Source organism: Poecilia reticulata, linkage group LG19 (genome assembly GCF_000633615.1).
Source record: "Poecilia reticulata strain Guanapo linkage group LG19, Guppy_female_1.0+MT, whole genome shotgun sequence".
NCBI classification, from domain to species: Eukaryota; Metazoa; Chordata; class Actinopteri; order Cyprinodontiformes; family Poeciliidae; genus Poecilia; species Poecilia reticulata.
Genome location: NC_024349.1, coordinates 28,150,198 through 28,166,705, shown reverse-complemented (window position 1 = coordinate 28,166,705; position 16,508 = coordinate 28,150,198). Strand labels below are relative to the sequence as shown.

At 41.2% G+C, this 16,508-nt stretch overlaps 1 protein-coding gene and 1 non-coding gene across 7 annotated transcripts; one reads left to right on the top strand and one right to left on the bottom strand.

Annotated features, from left to right (window-relative positions):
- The first annotated feature begins 1,693 nt into the window (after window positions 1-1,693).
- On the top strand, window positions 1,694-16,296 carry bhlha15 (basic helix-loop-helix family, member a15). Of its 6 annotated transcripts, none has more exons than XM_017310912.1 (8): window positions 1,700-1,873; window positions 2,007-2,073; window positions 2,194-2,287; window positions 2,653-2,709; window positions 3,000-3,669; window positions 4,459-4,552; window positions 5,551-5,725; window positions 7,741-11,366. In XM_017310912.1, the coding sequence occupies exons 2-7, from the start codon at window positions 2,067-2,069 to the stop codon at window positions 5,715-5,717; spliced, it is 1,089 nt and encodes a 362-aa protein (XP_017166401.1). In that variant the 5' UTR covers window positions 1,700-1,873; window positions 2,007-2,066; the 3' UTR covers window positions 5,718-5,725; window positions 7,741-11,366. The 6 variants fall into 6 exon arrangements, with proteins under 6 accessions (XP_017166403.1, XP_017166401.1, XP_017166402.1 ...); XM_017310913.1 differs by having other exon boundaries at window positions 1,962-2,073; XM_008438161.2 differs by lacking the exon at window positions 7,741-11,366 and adding an exon at window positions 15,489-16,296 and having other exon boundaries at window positions 1,713-1,873; window positions 2,945-3,669.
- On the bottom strand, window positions 14,601-14,673 carry trnar-ucg (transfer RNA arginine (anticodon UCG)). Its single transcript has one exon. It is a non-coding gene; the product is annotated as a tRNA-Arg (tRNA).
- Window positions 16,297-16,508: the final 212 nt, after the last annotated feature.

Genomic DNA, 16,508 nt, shown 5'->3' with positions numbered 1-16,508 from the left:
AGAATTTTTATTTATGCCTCAAATCACATATATTTCCAGTATATTCAAACATTCAAAACGAATAACACAAAACCATTCCTCAGAGAACTGGTAAAAAATAGGCCTTCAAAGTCAATATATAGTTTCACTAACACTAGAATAAAAATTGAAGACTTTCAGTTTACAGCGACATAAACTGGGTTTAACTTGTTAATTTCTACAATCTTATGAACATTAAAACACATTTCTTAAAGAAATATCCATACTTTGGGTATCACTAAGCAAATCAATGAAAAAGGACTTCCAAAATCTAAAATTCAACATGGCTGAAATAATGTGAAATTCTAGTATTAACAGAGTTTTAAAATGTGAACTATTAATGGTTTCAAGAGTTCAAGTGGCGCTTACTTTATTAGATGCAGATGAAGGCACCGTTCAACATGGAAAAAGAAAAGACAATCCAATTTAGATCCTAAATAATAAGGAAACAGAAATATTTCAAATAAAAGAAAAGGACAACAACTAACCTGAATGAGATGCCACTCAAAGTCCATTAGGTTTTTGATGAGGGTGGAAACCTGAACATTGAGTCACTTTTTCTTTTGAATGGTCTTTCCTGTCGTTTTGGATACCATTTTCCCATGACCAGCTTTTGTGCCCCTTTCTGAGTTAATCCCAATGAAGCGACTAAAAACAAAATCAAAATGGGAAAATTCCTGAGAATATAAATAGTGTGGCATTCTGAATACAGCTGGTACAATATATAAATAAAGCTGTTTTTAATTATGAAAAGAGAAAACATCACCACCTTCGTCAAATGTTAGAAGGTAGAAGATGTAGATGTAGAAGATGGACAACGCTGTCCTGTCTGAAATGTTGGCTGGACCCTCAAAAATAACAAAAATAATAAAGCAAGGGTGCTCACGTCCAGTCCTCGAGAGCTACCGTCCTGCAACTTTTCGATTAATCTTTACTCCAACAGACCAGGATCAGCTCTGAACAGACCTGCTAACCAGCCTTTCATTTGATTCAGGTGTGTTAATTGGCGCAGGGAAGCATAGATAGATAGATAGATAGATAGATAGATAGATAGATAGATAGATAGATAGATAGATAGATAGATAGATAGATAGATAGATAGATAGATAGATAGANAGATAGATAGATAGATAGATAGATAGATAGATAGATAGATAGATAGATAGATAGATAGATAGATAGATAGATAGATAGATAGATAGATAGATAGAGGAAATAATTACTTATTATGAAGTAATTAAGAAATGTGGATGTCATTTGGCCACATGGAATTCAAACTTTTAGGAAATATGTAAATATAAGGAGATGGATGGAGGTAACTACAGAACGAGCCAGAGCTATAATAAAAGGCTTTAGATCAACACAAAGACATCTATTAGAATGTCCCAGTCAAAATCCAGGCTTAAATCCAATTGTATGTTTGTGGTAAGACTTGAAAAATGATTTTCACAAATGATCTCCAACCAGTGTGTGTGAGGTTGAGAGCGGGAAGATGGGCAAAATGTAACGTTACGTGATGAAGAAAGCTAAACCCACCATCCCACAATGGAACATGGTGGTGGCAGCATTATGCTGTGAGGATGCTCTCCTTCAGCAGGGGTGCAGGTGATGAGAAGCTGCAGTCCTGTCATAAAAGCTTTTTGAGTCAGCAAACCATGTGAGAAAACAAAATCTAATAAAATGTGTAAAATCTCAATGGGTATCAATACTTTCACACAAAACTGTCTGCATAGCAGTGACACCTACAGTCAGTCTTTATAACTGGACTCTGTGTTACATTAGCGCTGATGTTATTGATTGCATCCAGCACTCTGCTGCAGGAAGGCCAGGAACCTGCTGGCTGAGAGACGGATATGTAAGCTCTTTGTCCTTTCTTTGTCCTCACACCGTTTTCATCCCTTCTATACATTCGCTCTTCTTTGCCCTCCTCCTTTCATTTTCAGAGCGTCTCCCTGTCTCCTCTGTCTCCTCTGCCTCGTCTCTTGCAGGAAGCTCGACAGGGTTTGCCATGGCGTGATATAAGCAGGACGATGACTGAGCTTTGAAGGATGCAAGGTAGGACGTGTTTGTGAAAAAGCTGCTGCTTTATCTTGGTTGTGGCTGCAGAGACACTTTGCTGCAGCATATTGTGCAAACTCATGAAGCTGCAGATTTGAACACGTTCTGCATTTTCAGAGATGAACTACAGCAGGGGTGGAGCTGCCCTGGTGATTTCAGTGGACAAGTTGTTTTCAAACAGGAAATGCAGCCTGGACAAAATTAAAAGAAGGTAATTTCACCTGCATGACTGGATGTCTGCATGAGGACACTAAAGATGTGAGTTGTGTCTTTTGCTGTTGAAGGCACCACAGTGTGTCTCTTTCTGTACTGGTTGTTTGGAAAAGTCTGTTTCTCCCTCTTCCTCCTGAGCCCCTCCACCTGTTACACAGTGAGGTGTTAATTTACCCAAACGGGGCAGATTTTATCCTCCTCCCAGGTGTGTGTGTGTTTGTATGTGTGTGTCTCCTTTTACATCCCTTTACGTCACAGCTACTGTGAGTCAGCTCCTCTCTTCCTTTCCTGAGTCACTTGTCCAACGGTTGCTTGGTTACTGCAGAGCAGTAAAAGTTTCCTATTGCGTCTTTGTCTCTGCAGATGGAAGACTGCCGATATTTATTCAGGCCTGGGACTGAGAGACCCAATAATGGACCCGTAAGTGTGCATGAGCGCGTTTGTGTGCAGAATGTGCAACAACTGGCAAATCTCTGTCATTCAGACATTTAGTAGAAAGTCTCCTCAGATGACTCCCGTGTGTCATTCTGGGATAATCATAGTGTCTCTCCTCCAGTCAGTGAGTGCCTGTAGAAAGCATGCCCTCTTTATCCCATAAAGTAACACTCATCTCCTTTCTGCCTGTAATATCACTAATCTATCAAATGTGAATCAGTATATCTTCAGGTGTACTGACACTGCCCTGTGGATGCCCTGAATTATTGATGCAGGAATGAAGAAGAGTGTGAGGACCATGAAGTGGGTTCCTGCATCTGTGTCCTTGATTGGACGGAGTGTTCAGCCCCTAACTCACAGAGAAACACTAAGCACACATCAGATTGGCTAGCTTCATCTGGATTTTGTTTCCCACAACACTTCTGTCCCCCATCGGAGCTCAGTGGACAGCTGAGGTTTTTAGATCCCGTCATCAAAGGTTTACCAAGACAGGCCAACCAGGAAGGAACAACTTTCTATAGGGCGGACATTTTTTATTGGATTAAGCACTTTTTGAATGAAGCAACCCAGCAGCATGCCATTGTCATGGATTCCTTCAACAGGCTCATCATTCTTTCTGATAATTGTATAACTATAAATAAATTATGCCACCTTTACTCTTCTCAGAATTTGAGGACATTTATTAGACATAGAGGAAGTTCTGGAAGAAATAACAAGATGTCTGCTGTAAAACACAACGACGCCCAAAGATCTTTTTGTCTTAAGACGAGCAGTCAGGATGCAGACAGGGATAGCTTAAGGACGTGGAACCCTGAGATCTGTCAGAAAACCCATCAAAACAATGATTATTCACGAAGACCACGAAGGAGGAGTAAAAGTGAGAAAATGAAAATAAAGAAAAGTGTTTCCTTTGAAGAGGATGTCATCGTCTACCTGTTTGATCAGGTAATGATCGATCATTCTTTGTCCTCCAGTTTATTGTTTTTAAGTAGTGTTGAGGGTGCAGAGGCTGTTAATTAGAAAGTACAAATCAAGAATGCAGTAGGGCCACAATCTGCCTTCTGGCCCCTAATTTTAAAAGTCTGGCTCCGCCACAGGCAAAAGTATTTAGCACAACAATTTTCTGTTCTAACTGGAGTCTGCGTGAGCTTCTTGTTTCTGAAAGGTAAACCTGACTCTACACAGCTCCTCTGTTAACACGTGTTGCTCCTACTGATGGTACTTTCATGTAGAGAACGTTTGTTGACGTGCTTGGCTAACACTAGCATGTTTTGACTATTTTGACAATACTCATTTTTCAGTACAGTTCTAGTTTGTTTTGTTTGCGGGGGTGGAGGGGAATGACGTTAGGAAAGATCTATTAATTTATCCCTTTTTATTGGACATCATAAAGTGAATTCTTAATGTTGTCTGTGCTGTTTACACTAACTAGACAGTCAGGTCAGCACAGCCCACAGAGCAGGTCATGCGACACAGATGGAAAACTCAGGCAGAAAACTGGTCATGATGTTTAAAAAATCTGGACTTATCTCCGGAAGTGACTGTTGCCCTGCAAAGGATGTCAGGGGCTGAGTTTAGTCTTTAGGCTCTGACACTGATCCTTTAAAAAAATTGCTAAAGCTTGGGATGAGAGGGATGACCTCAACGTTTCTTTTAGGGTTATCTTGTAAAATCAACCATGATTTTCCTGTATTTTTTTTGTCTATGTTTTGACAATCAACTGTTGATTCTTAGGAAACACCCACTCTCAAGCTGCCTTCAGAACCCTCCACATCTCCACCATTCCATATCCCCAGCATCCAGTCTGATGTTTTGTCAGAGGACAATGGTAAGACTTAAAATGACTACATTCTAATTATTCCTCAATTTAATATCATTTACATATTTATCGTTGAAACCAGAAATGTCACGCCTCGTTTTTTTTCTAACTTTTTAACCTTTATTCAGATTTTTTTTTTTTTAACTTTGCTGCCTCAGGTCAGTTAAGATTATGCAAATTAATAAAATTTGCAAAATTCAAGCATAATTTTTTTTATGTTCAGAAGTTTGCAAACATTACTTTCAGTATTTGAAACAATTACTTTCTAAAAGTGCCTGTTTCTGGTCAAATATTCTCACAATAGATTCCTGGAATATTGACCAATTCCTCCAGAAACATCGGCTCACAAAAAACTTCTTATATCACACATTTTCTACTGGACTGAAATGACTGGATAATGACGTTCCGTCAGCCAACATCTTCACAAAATCTAAAATTGTCTCAAGATTTGTTGAGAAATTAAATCTTTTTGAAATTTGCTCTTTGCGATACTCTGCCTTCCGCGTGTCATCATCACAAAGCTCCTTTATCAAGCATATAATTATGTTTTTACCAGCGTTTCGTTTCATGGAGATGTAGCTCATATGATAAGCTCAGCAGATGCACAGTTCTAACAGGTGTTTGCAAATTGCTGCTGCTGCTGCTGATAGTCTGGAGGAGCTGGGCGGAGGTGTTGGGGGGAGGGGTGCTGTGTAATGCAGAAACTTGGCTTGGAGTCTGCAGCATTGAGAAGGAGCTTTGTGCAAAAGGCAATGCTCAGTCACAGGACCTGCTTCTGCAAGCAGAGTGACTACCAGGGGAAATTAATAGATTTCTCGTAATAGATTTCAAAATGAAAGAATCAAAGCAACACTCTAGATATGTTTTTTTTAATGAGGGAATAACATTGTAACATGGAGTAAATCTCAAAAAGTTGATTTTACATAATACCGCCCCTTTAACACTTCAAGAAACTTTCGAGTAATAACAAAATTACATTTATTAACTGCTAATGTTTGTGGCTTCAGGGTTGCAGTGGGAAGATGACTTCTCAGCTTTGGAGTGTGCTCAACAACCTGGCTCCGTTTCCCTGCCGACAAAGAGCTGGACTTCTCAGGCCAGGCCAGAGTGTTACTCCCTGGCCCAAACTTGCCTGTTCCTCACCTATGTCACCGAGTCAGACCTTGAACTATGACACAAAGTGTGAGTGACACACACATATACACACACACACACACACACGCGCGCAAACGCGCACACGCACGCACGCGCGCACACACACATGCATAATTTGAGCTCTGTGGTGATTTGATGACATATTGGTCAAAGCCATACACACGAGGGGAGGTATCTGAATACCTCCCCTCAGCCAAGGGCCACCCAACTGTCACCATGGCCTAATGTGACATCCACTGTTGTTTTTCTGTCAGACGGCCAGCCTTGACCAAACGGAAAACCTGAGTAATCATCCAGATCTCAGCTCCTTCACCTGCCCCCCCACTTCTCCCTCCCCTTTTATGAGTCAGGGATTTCAGCAGCTGCTTTCCCCTCTCTTTGCTCCAAAGCACTTACGGTTGATGACATCACATCCTACGTAGGGATGTGGCACAGTGCATTCAGCTCTCACTGCCATTAGTATGACACGAGCAAACAGCGTGTGACACAGTTCAATATGATGTAGTTACATAACAGATCTGGGGCCTTTCCAGTTGCTAACCAAGCTGTGAAGGTTGCAACAAACATAAAAGCTTTCAGAAAGAACCCCAGGACAGTCACAGTGGTAGAACCAGTCTGTTTTAGTAGAAAAATATGTGAAAAGCCTGATAGCTTGCCTCATCACTGAAGTGTGCTGTTCAGATCAGAATTTATCAGTTGCTGCTGCAAAACAAACAGTGTAAGTCGATGCAAGCAGAAACTAAGCAAACTAAAAAAGCAACAGATAATGTTTCTATCGTCCAACGTTGGGTGAGGTTTGGTTGACTAGACATGGTGTACATGAGGAGGGAAAGAAACCTGGTAGGACCAGTCTGTGATCATTAGAAAACAAACATTAATTTCTACATGAATAGAAATATGATAACCTCACAGAATTCTTAAGATCCAGGTGAAACTGAAACCAGTTCCCCTTCAGTAAAGACTTGTAGCAGGTCTCTCCAACATTACTGTGTGAACAGGTGTATGTTCTCACACACTGAGTGGTCGTAGAACACATATTGGCACCCTCTGTCATCCAGCTCACACTTATGCACATGTTCACTCAGTTTGTTCAAGGACATCCAAGCCAAAAGTTGCTGTTTGCTTCTGAGAGCTGGGAGCACCACATCTGTGATCTCACACACTCTGCCCTCATTTTACTTGTCTTGTTTTACTCCATTCATAAAATACATACAAGTAACTGGAATTACTGTTCACCTCTGGTAGCTTCTGGATTTACAACATATATTTATGTTGATTACTTACCTATGCTATATATTGTGCTGTAGTCAGAGGATAACTCCAGTACTTTCTGGAGCTAGGGACCACAGTCACTAGCAAATAGTTAAAATCTGTAAATACTCTAATAACACTTATAACTGCCTATTTTAAAAGTTCACACACAAAAAAAACCCTTAACATTCATCTTTACACACAATGGAAGCCATCTTTGCACTAGCCTTATTATGTCTGCTCTTGGGTTTATAGTCAATCAACATCAAGGAAAATAAATGCCATTCTTGTATTTGCTGCTTTGCAACTGGCAGTTGCCAATTCACTGCTTCAGTCAAGCTGAAAACACAACCTTAGAAGACTGCTGGTAACTCCTCCCCCGATTGGCTCGGGGGAGGAGTGACTGGTTGAGTCACGAGAGTGACTTTTTTGCAATAATCTGACCTGCCTTTTATAATAACTCACAATATTTTATGATTCTGAGAAAAAGCCCCAGACTGGTCAGAATGTTCAACATTGCTTCCATGTCCTCCGTTGTGTTGTGTTTGTGTTGCAAACACATCACATTGTGCTGTTTGTGGGACTCTGGAATCACCCATCTATATGACGATCCCACCTGCTGGAGCTGCAGTTCAATTGTAGAGAAAAACCACCTGAACTGTGTAGAGTAGAGTTGAGTCAACTCGAGTCATGCTGCTTGGTTCTAGGGCCATAAGAAGGAGAGCAAGAGATGGTGCTGTCTGAACTACTTATCAACTTCCTCCTGTCTTACTCTGTGCCTCAACTTTCAGAGCCTCTACTTCGCCTCCATTGACAGTCAGTGTCATGTTTGAAAGCCTCATCTTTAGACCAGAAACCGTCCAATGCTTTAGGCTGCAGATGAAGCTCCCACAAACACCTCTCCTCCTGAGGGTCATACCCTCACCTGAGCATCACTATTTCTCTTTTTCAACTGTATCATCATCATCATCATCATCATCATCATCATCATCATCATCATCATCATCATCATCATCATCATCATCATCATCATCTCCTGCAGAGTTAACATCAGCAATATCTTCATCATCACCATATTTTAGAACCTTAGTAATCTTCTACACTGTCAGCATCTTCCTTATCATTAGAATCTCTTCTTCAGTCTCCAAAGCCCTGACCTCTTGTCAAGTCTTCTGATTCAGGGACTCTCCACAAGTCCTCATTACCCTGGGTTTTTCACAAGTCTATTGTACCTTAGCCAAGAGTTACAGTAGACTTAGCTTATTTTTCCTGGGGGAGTAGAAGATAACCCACTTCTTCATCTTCCTTATAGACTCAGTTCTTCAGCCTGCTCTGGGCGTTGAAGACATCCCATCTCTTTAACGCCCAGAGGGGTCAAGAACTGCTAATGCCTGGTTCACAGGGGAAGATTTTAAAATTGTCGACAAATTTTCAAAACTTGAGGCAACACATACATGACGATAAAAAGTCATAGGTATAACAGGTTTGGTTGTACAGTATTTGGTGTCAAGCCACATGGCAGGAGTAACACATCACACTTGAATCTATTTAACTAAAACATTCAGATGTCAGACAGGTTGTCTCATAAAACATCTTGGGAACTAATATGAGCTCAGATTAAACAAATATGGTTGACTGGGAAGAAGCAATTGTGATAGTTTGAGGACAATCTTTAACAGAGAAAAGTAATACAAAGATGTTTCCACTGTTCACCAGACTGTGTGAGGTGTAATGGGAGTTGCTTTGTCTTCTGTGTATTTTGGATTCCCCTTTGTGTTTCTATCACCTTGCTTCCTAATTGGCTACATGTCACAATCAGTAGCCTGCATGCTCAACTATGATCAGGAAACACCACATGAGCAACATCAGGCCGAGGCAATCCAACATGGTGAATATCCCCCTATTTTAGATCGGAGCGGTTTCGATGTCCTTCCAAGTGGAGCAGATCACTCTTAGCACACCACACACTGCAGGAACATCGCTAAAGATAACTTAAAGGTTCATTTGTTTCTTCCAGCAGATCCACTGTAGTCCAAAGATTGTATTCTTATGGTACTGCTGGTCACTTGAGTGTCTTGTCAGATTTGGCTTAGTGTTGACCTTATGTGTGGGTTCTCCTGGTTTTGCTAGGGTTCTATCAGTTCCTGACTCAACCCCCTCAGTTGCCTTTAGGTCTCTGGTTCCTTCACAGCAGCAGCTGTTTGTAATCACTCGCTTGTTTTCTATACAAGACACTCCGTTCCCGTAAAAGCCTCGTGCTTTCATCCACTCTGTCAGATTCTCCTCTTAGCTCCTGGTTATCTGTGCTAGCTTGATGTTTTGGCCTTTAGGATTCCTCACACTTTTGTAAATTTGGATTTTGTTACCTTTGATTAAACTTCCCACTGCATTTATAACCTGCCTTCCAACTACTGCCCTCTTGTACTTCCATTCTTCTCAACCTGCAGTCATATCTCTGAAAAGGCCCCAAGTTTTTAGGCCATTCATGCTTATGGTGATAGTGATCAAACTTATATGTTCACAACTGTTTTAAAGCCTCCAGCTTTTTGTCAGCTGCTTTTTAACTGTGTTTGATGGGTGGATCTGTCTAAGAAAACACAGCGACATCATATACGTAGACTGGGTGGGGTGTGGATAATCAGAAGGTGACTTCCCCTTAAGTAAAGTTGGAATGCCAAAAACGAGTAATCCAAACAGTGAAGGTGCTGGATGGATAATGATCTTAGCAGTTTTACTTTTCTATTTATAGTTACATTTAAGTTTTATCCATGTGGCATTGCAGATGCCACCATAAAGATGTCATCAGATTGTTTAAGTAAAAGCTCAGTTTATCTTGCACAACTAATGCGTTTCAGTTTAGCAGCGCTTTATCAACACCAGGGGTAATAATCCCAACTGCCAACAGCTGCCAGCAGGTAAAACAGACAATGGATGATTAACTCAGAAAACACATTCCTGAGAGGAAGGGGATTAGATTAGTGATTCCTAAAATAGGTAATCATTTAAATAATCACTTGGTATGTTTGCTCACACTTCTAATGGTTTTTAAGATTGTATTTTAGTTGGCATTACACAGTCATTACAGAAGTAATGAAGTGCTAAAAGTTAGGGAAGGCAAATACTGTGACATGGCTTTAAAGGACCTACCTCTGGGCTGGCAGGTGGAACCTGGAAGACTATTCAAATGAAACAGTGGAAGGCGATAACACACAATGGAAATTATGTTAACTGCTGGACTCAACTAGACTCCCTAAAAAGCTGAGCTCAACTCTGCTTCAGTAGGATTTCATGCCCAGCTGTGTGTTTTAAAGCAATATGAGTTAATTTGAGTCATATAAGTGTAATATTCCTAATAATATTATACAGTTTATGTAAATAGTTCAACAGGAAATAAAAATGTGTAGTTTTGTTTGAACAGTTCATGTGGAGTCAAAATTTCACTGAATGCAATAGTAAATAAAGATAAACCCCATTTCACAGAAATTACTGTAAAACAAAAAGTGGTGAATTACATTATTTAGTAGTGAATATATTTTTATGAAGTTACAGAATGACCTCTAATTGTTGTTTTTTGTGTTTGTTGTTGTAAAACCTTAACTAACTGTAATAAAATCAACTCTGCGCATGTGCATACTTCAATGACGTCACTGAAGCAGCTTTTCTTTGTCTCATACATCATCTTCATCATTCCAGTTAACACCACAGAGAAAAAGTAAGAAAAATGTTTTGATGAAGGTCATACACACAAAAGACTACATATTGCATGGACCCCAATCAGATGGAAAAAAATCAAACAGGAATATTAGCATACTAGTAGCAGCAGAAGTTTGTCATTCATGCTAGGATGCATCTTGGGTAAGGAGGAGTGAGGGAGGATTATTCAATTATATTCAAAAATACTTTTCATCCTAAAGAGAATTCAAATGATGTCATAACTCATATCATCCAAGTATATTCAAAAGTCTTCATTGCGAATGGTGATGCTGTGGTCTAGAAACATCTCTGGTAGCAGTCAGTCTTGCTACAAATCTGCAGAGGCCTCTGACTGAAGACTGTCTCATAACTGTCATGTAACAGCTCCATTTCTGGGCAGAGATAACTTATCCTGGATGAAACCGTCAGATATTGGCAAGCACTGCTAATCCACCTCATTTGCCTTTGATGCTTCTTTTTAAATCCCTGTCTAGCTGTATGGTTAGAGTACCAAATACAGAAAAACGACCTGCTTTTTGCTCTGTTCCTTGGTCCTGCTCTGCATCCAGGAAGCCTCCTTTATAACACCTAAAGGATTCAGGTTGTTCTTTGAGTTTTTGTGATGCTAATCAGCTCCCAGTTGTAAAAGTAAAACCTAGTTGGAGGTACATTAGAACAACTGGAGGTAAACAAACAAACAAACAAACAAACAAACAAACAAACAAACAAACAAACAAACAAACAAACAAATAAATAAATAAATAAATAAATAAATAAATAAATAAATAAATAAATAAATAAATAAATCATGAATGAAATCAAAGTCCCACTTTACAAATTCTAGTAATGCAGCTGAATTCTCCAGTCTTGTGCCTTTTGTAATGTCATCAACTAAAATAAACACAAATATAAACTTTTGTTCCTCCTTGAAACTTTTTCAGACATTATAATTTGTGGACACCAAAACTTCTTCACACAGCTGTGCTCTCATTATATGGACACGTTTGTATGTAACGTTCAGGTGGTTAGCAGCTTTAAACCCCGGCAGCAGTTAGTGACAGCGCTCAGCAGCAGCAGCAGCAGCCTGTCGGATCAGCGGCCTGCGCTCTGCTGCTCCGGCAGACTGCGCTGAGGTGGGCTGGCTCTCTGATTGGCTGAGCAGCGCGACGTGTACATCAGTCAGCTACAGGTAGCGCACATGTGGCAGTTATCTCTGCGCCGCGGTGACGCTCCGCAGCTTCTCTCCGCTCCTTTACCGACTTTCTGCCGCTGGTTTATGAACGGAGTGCTTTTCAGTAGACGCTCAGCGGTAAGTCTTCTCAGCCCACTCTCCTTTCTCTAACCCACTTTGACGACCGTTTTGTTTGCTTTCCTTTCTCTCTGTCTGTGAACCTTTGGCTTGAGTTGCTTCATGAGATCTGCCGTTAGGTGATTGCAAACTGAGGTTAGGGAAATAAGGAGCTACACAGTGACGGAAAGATATCTAGAGGGTTACACTGTGTAAATGTTATTATTAAGCGCTCTAATCTATGTAAAACATCCAGTAGAATTTGCTTTGAGGACCGTTTTCTATAAGGCTTTTCAGAGCTCAGTACTAATGTTATAAGTAATCAGTCTACATTATGCCTCATTTCATCTTTGTTCTTCTATTAATTAATGAATTTAGTCAAATCTGGAGACTGGTAAATTTTTGTTCAGCAGTTATGAATATTCTGTCTAGTTTTGTCAGTTAAGTTACAGAGACAATAAACGAAATGCATAACAAGAAATGTCAAACAGTAACAAAGAAAGTGATATATTTCCACTAGTGTGGAACAATTTGTTATTGTGACTCAGAAGACATGCACAATGTTACATTATGTCTTAAAAAATATCAACCATGTAAGAAAGGTTAGTAACCGCCGAACTAGTTCACTAAAGTTCTATTTTTGCTCAAAAATGTTCCAACTGAACTCATTCTAAATACATATGAATGGCTGTGTATAAAATTAGATTTTCTTAGGGCCAGCAAGTGGCCAAAACCTCTATTTTTTTTTATACCTCACTGCTGGCTGCTTCCCCTGTTTTCGTGAGCACAACCTTGAAGCTGACATTATCTCAGATGTGACGGGATAAAAGGTGCAACATCATGGTGTTTTCACACCGTCAGATCAGATACAGGAGCACGCTGCACTTTTAGACTAAAAATGGGTAAACAGACTAGTGCAGGGGCTTTCAGCTCTGGTACTCAAGGGCCGGTGTGCTGAAACTTTTAGATGTGTCTCTGCTTCAACATACAAATAATGAGGTGATTAGCAGGACTCTGGAGGACCCGACTGCACACTGAGGAGGTGATTCAGCCGTTTGACTCAGGCGTGTGGGACCAGGGAGACATTTAGCAGCTGCAGGACAGTGGCCCTCAAGGACAGCATTCAAAGACCCCTGGACGAGAGGATCAACTGACCAACTAATTAGTTAATTAGAAACTTTCACATGATCTTAACACAAGATTAATAGTTTTTTTTAAAGTGACCCCCGTATTGAAATATCTCAAAATGTCCTGAGTTTTATTTAGGCTATTTAAAAGAAATAAATGAAGAACTTACTAATTTATAGATTTGTGTTTTAAGTAACTATGCACCTGATTTGATTTGTTTAAACATATTTGTTTAGCAGTTTAAAAATGAGAATTAATGATTTTTAGGAAGGGCTGCACAGTGGTGCAGTTGGTAGAGCTGTTGCCTTGCAGCACGAAGGTTCTGGGTTTGATTCCCGGCCTCGGTCTTTCTGCATGGAGTTTGCATGTTCTCCCTGTGCATGCGTGGGTTTTCTCTGGGTACTCCGATTTCCTCCCACAGTCCAAAAACATGACTGTTAGGTTAATTGGCCTTTCCAAATTACCCCTAGGTGTGTGTGTGCATGGTTGTGTGTCCTGTGTGTCTCTGTGTTGCCCTGCAACAGACTGGCGACCTGTCCAGGGTGTACCCTGCCTCTCGCCCGGAACATTAGCTGGAGATGGGCACCAGCAACCCTCCTGACCCCACTGAGGGACAAGGGTGAAAGAAAATGGATGGATGGATTTTTAGAAAATGTACTGAAGCTTTCTAATTTTGTTTTCTGAACTAATTATATAGTCCTGGTTTATTGGGGGCAGTCCCAGAAGTTAAAGAAATTTGTTCAAAAAGCAAACAAAAATAACAAAGCATAAATGTATAAATTAGTAAAGAATAAATGGCACGTTTAACCAAAAACAGACTCCATGAACAATACCAGTGTAGAATCTGCCCTTCTGAGAATCACTAATGTCCTTCTTATGGCATCAGTGACTCTGGTTTCTTTTCTTACTCTCCTTTTTCTAAGGACTTTGATTCCATCCACAGGCTGTCATCCATTGGTGATACCCACCAATGGATGAATAATGGCCATAAACATTTCATTGGTGGATGGCCATGTGACAGTGCAGGATTCTGAGGAGCTTTACTGAAACAGGGAAGCAACAGTGAGGTCAGTGGAGTGGTAAGGCTGATAACCAATTTAATATTGGTAATCGGCCTTATCAGTTGACTACTCCTTGGTTTCTTTCATGGTTTAGACCAAGGGTGGGCAACTTCAGGCCTTGAGGGCCGGTCTCCTGCAACTTTTAGGTGAGTCTCTACTTCAACACACCTGAGTCAAATAATGAGGTTGTTAGCAGGACTCTGGAGAACTTGACTGCACTTAGGAGGTGATTCAGTGTGTTGGACCAAGGAGACATCTAAGATTTGCAGGATTGCCCATCCCTGGTTTAGACTCTAAAATCCCTGAGGGTTTGGGTCTAAGTGTCATCCTCATACCTTAGTTTCATTCTCATATAAATGACATCATCACAGCTGTGTTCTACATACTGTAATTCAACTTAAACAAAGGCTGTTCTCACTTGAAACAGGCCAGGAGTAATGAGGAGACATGCAATCCAATACTGGGATTGGTTCTCTGAGGTCAACCACGAAGGGACTCGAACCCTCAATCTTCTGATCCGAAGTCAGACGCCTTGTCCATTAGGCCACGTGGTCCTGGTCCCACCACAGGGTGATGATTGGAATGGCCAAGTCCTGAGCAATTACTGAACCATTTAAGCCATGCAGTGACCAAGTAAGAAACCCAATGAGAGAGACTGCAGTTAACTTAAGCAGTGGAAGTTTTGATATTCTTATAAAAAATCTAAATCTGAAGGGATGAGGCCATTTTAAATGGTTTGTTTTAGAAGAAGCCATGATAAATATCTGAGTTGCAGCATATGCCTATCAGCAATATTGCAAGAAAAATTTAAAGAACGCAAAACAAAATTAATAATAATGTAAGCCTAGGATTGTGCTTGGTGTATTGTGTTGCCTAAATATTTTTTTTTTAACAAACTATGCCAAATTATTTTTGCAGCAGCTCTGACTGAATATGTTTTCCACAACTTAAGACTTTGACATGAAAGTGCTGATATATTCAAGATGAAAACATCTTCAGTTGGCTGGTCACGCATGAACAGAATGTCAGACAGTCTGTGTTGATGAAGGATCACATGAAATGTGTTCAGGTGGTGCTCTTGATATTCTTGAACAAAATCCAAATCTCAAGAGGGTAAAGGCCATTTTAAATGATTTGCTCTATGAAGACATTTTGAAACAAAATGTTAAAATTTTACTAAGAATAAAATATTTCGATCTAAAATAGTTATCGCCGGTTTAGAAGACCATCAGCTATGCTGAGGTATTTAGGGATCTGAGCCCAGATAGAAGGGCAGGAAATGAAATGTCACAATTCCACTTTTGAATGTGAAATTATGCATAATTCACTTTTTCTTTTGTGTCTTTCATGTTCCTGTTTGTGCATCCAGGACTTTTATAAGTTTGGAGACTTGGTTGGAGACTGTGAGGTGAGAGGAAGCAGTAGGATGAAGTCCAAAGGGAAGGCAGCGAGACCCTCCAGGAGGCCCTGGTCCGACCCGGAGCCGGAGAACGAACCGGACACAGAGCCGGGCTCCAGCGAGCAGGAGGGCTCGGAGGCCTCGGTCCGGATCGGCGGCTCCTGGAGGGGCTCCTTGAGGAGTGGGGACGGCAGGCGCCGGCAGGGAGGAGGAGGAGCAGGTGGGGGAGGCGGGCGGCGGCGCAGGATGTACGGGTCCAGCACCAAGGAGCGCAGCATCCGCAGGCTGGAGAGCAATGAGCGGGAACGCCAGCGCATGCACAAACTCAACAACGCCTTCCAGGCGCTACGCGAAGCCATCCCGCACGTGAAGACGGACAAGAAGCTGTCCAAGATCGAGACTCTCACTCTGGCCAAGAACTACATCAAAGCCTTGACCACCATCATCCTGGACCTGTCGGGGGCCTGCCTGCCCACTGAGGCAGGGCCCTCAGGGGCCAGGGCTGCCAGGCTGCTGCAGTGCTACCAGCAGCACCTGGAGGAGGAGGGGGAGGATGGCCTCACCCAGTACCTCACCCACATGCAGAGCTTTGGCCAGGAAACTTAACAGCCTGGGACTGTAAAGGGTTTGGGATCAGGAGCCCCCTGCTGGATGCGGCGCCCTACAACAACTGACTGCTGCCCCAAAACTCGCAAAAGTTTTGTTACCTCTTGAACCTCTTCACATTTTTTCACGTCTCAACCCCAAGCTGTCAGGAAATAAATGAAATGTAAATATTTATTCACATCCCTTTGTTCTGATTCCCCAAAACAAATCCCAGTTTTATTCAGAAATGACTTAATTAGCAAAGCCAGTCCACCTGTGTGATGTTTGTTGTGATCCTGTTTCGTTGACGAGAAAACAGAACCGTGATGACCATGAACACAACAGGTTAGAAAACAAAATGGCAAACTTTGCACATTTCACAAAGCTCTGTGAGGCATCCCACCA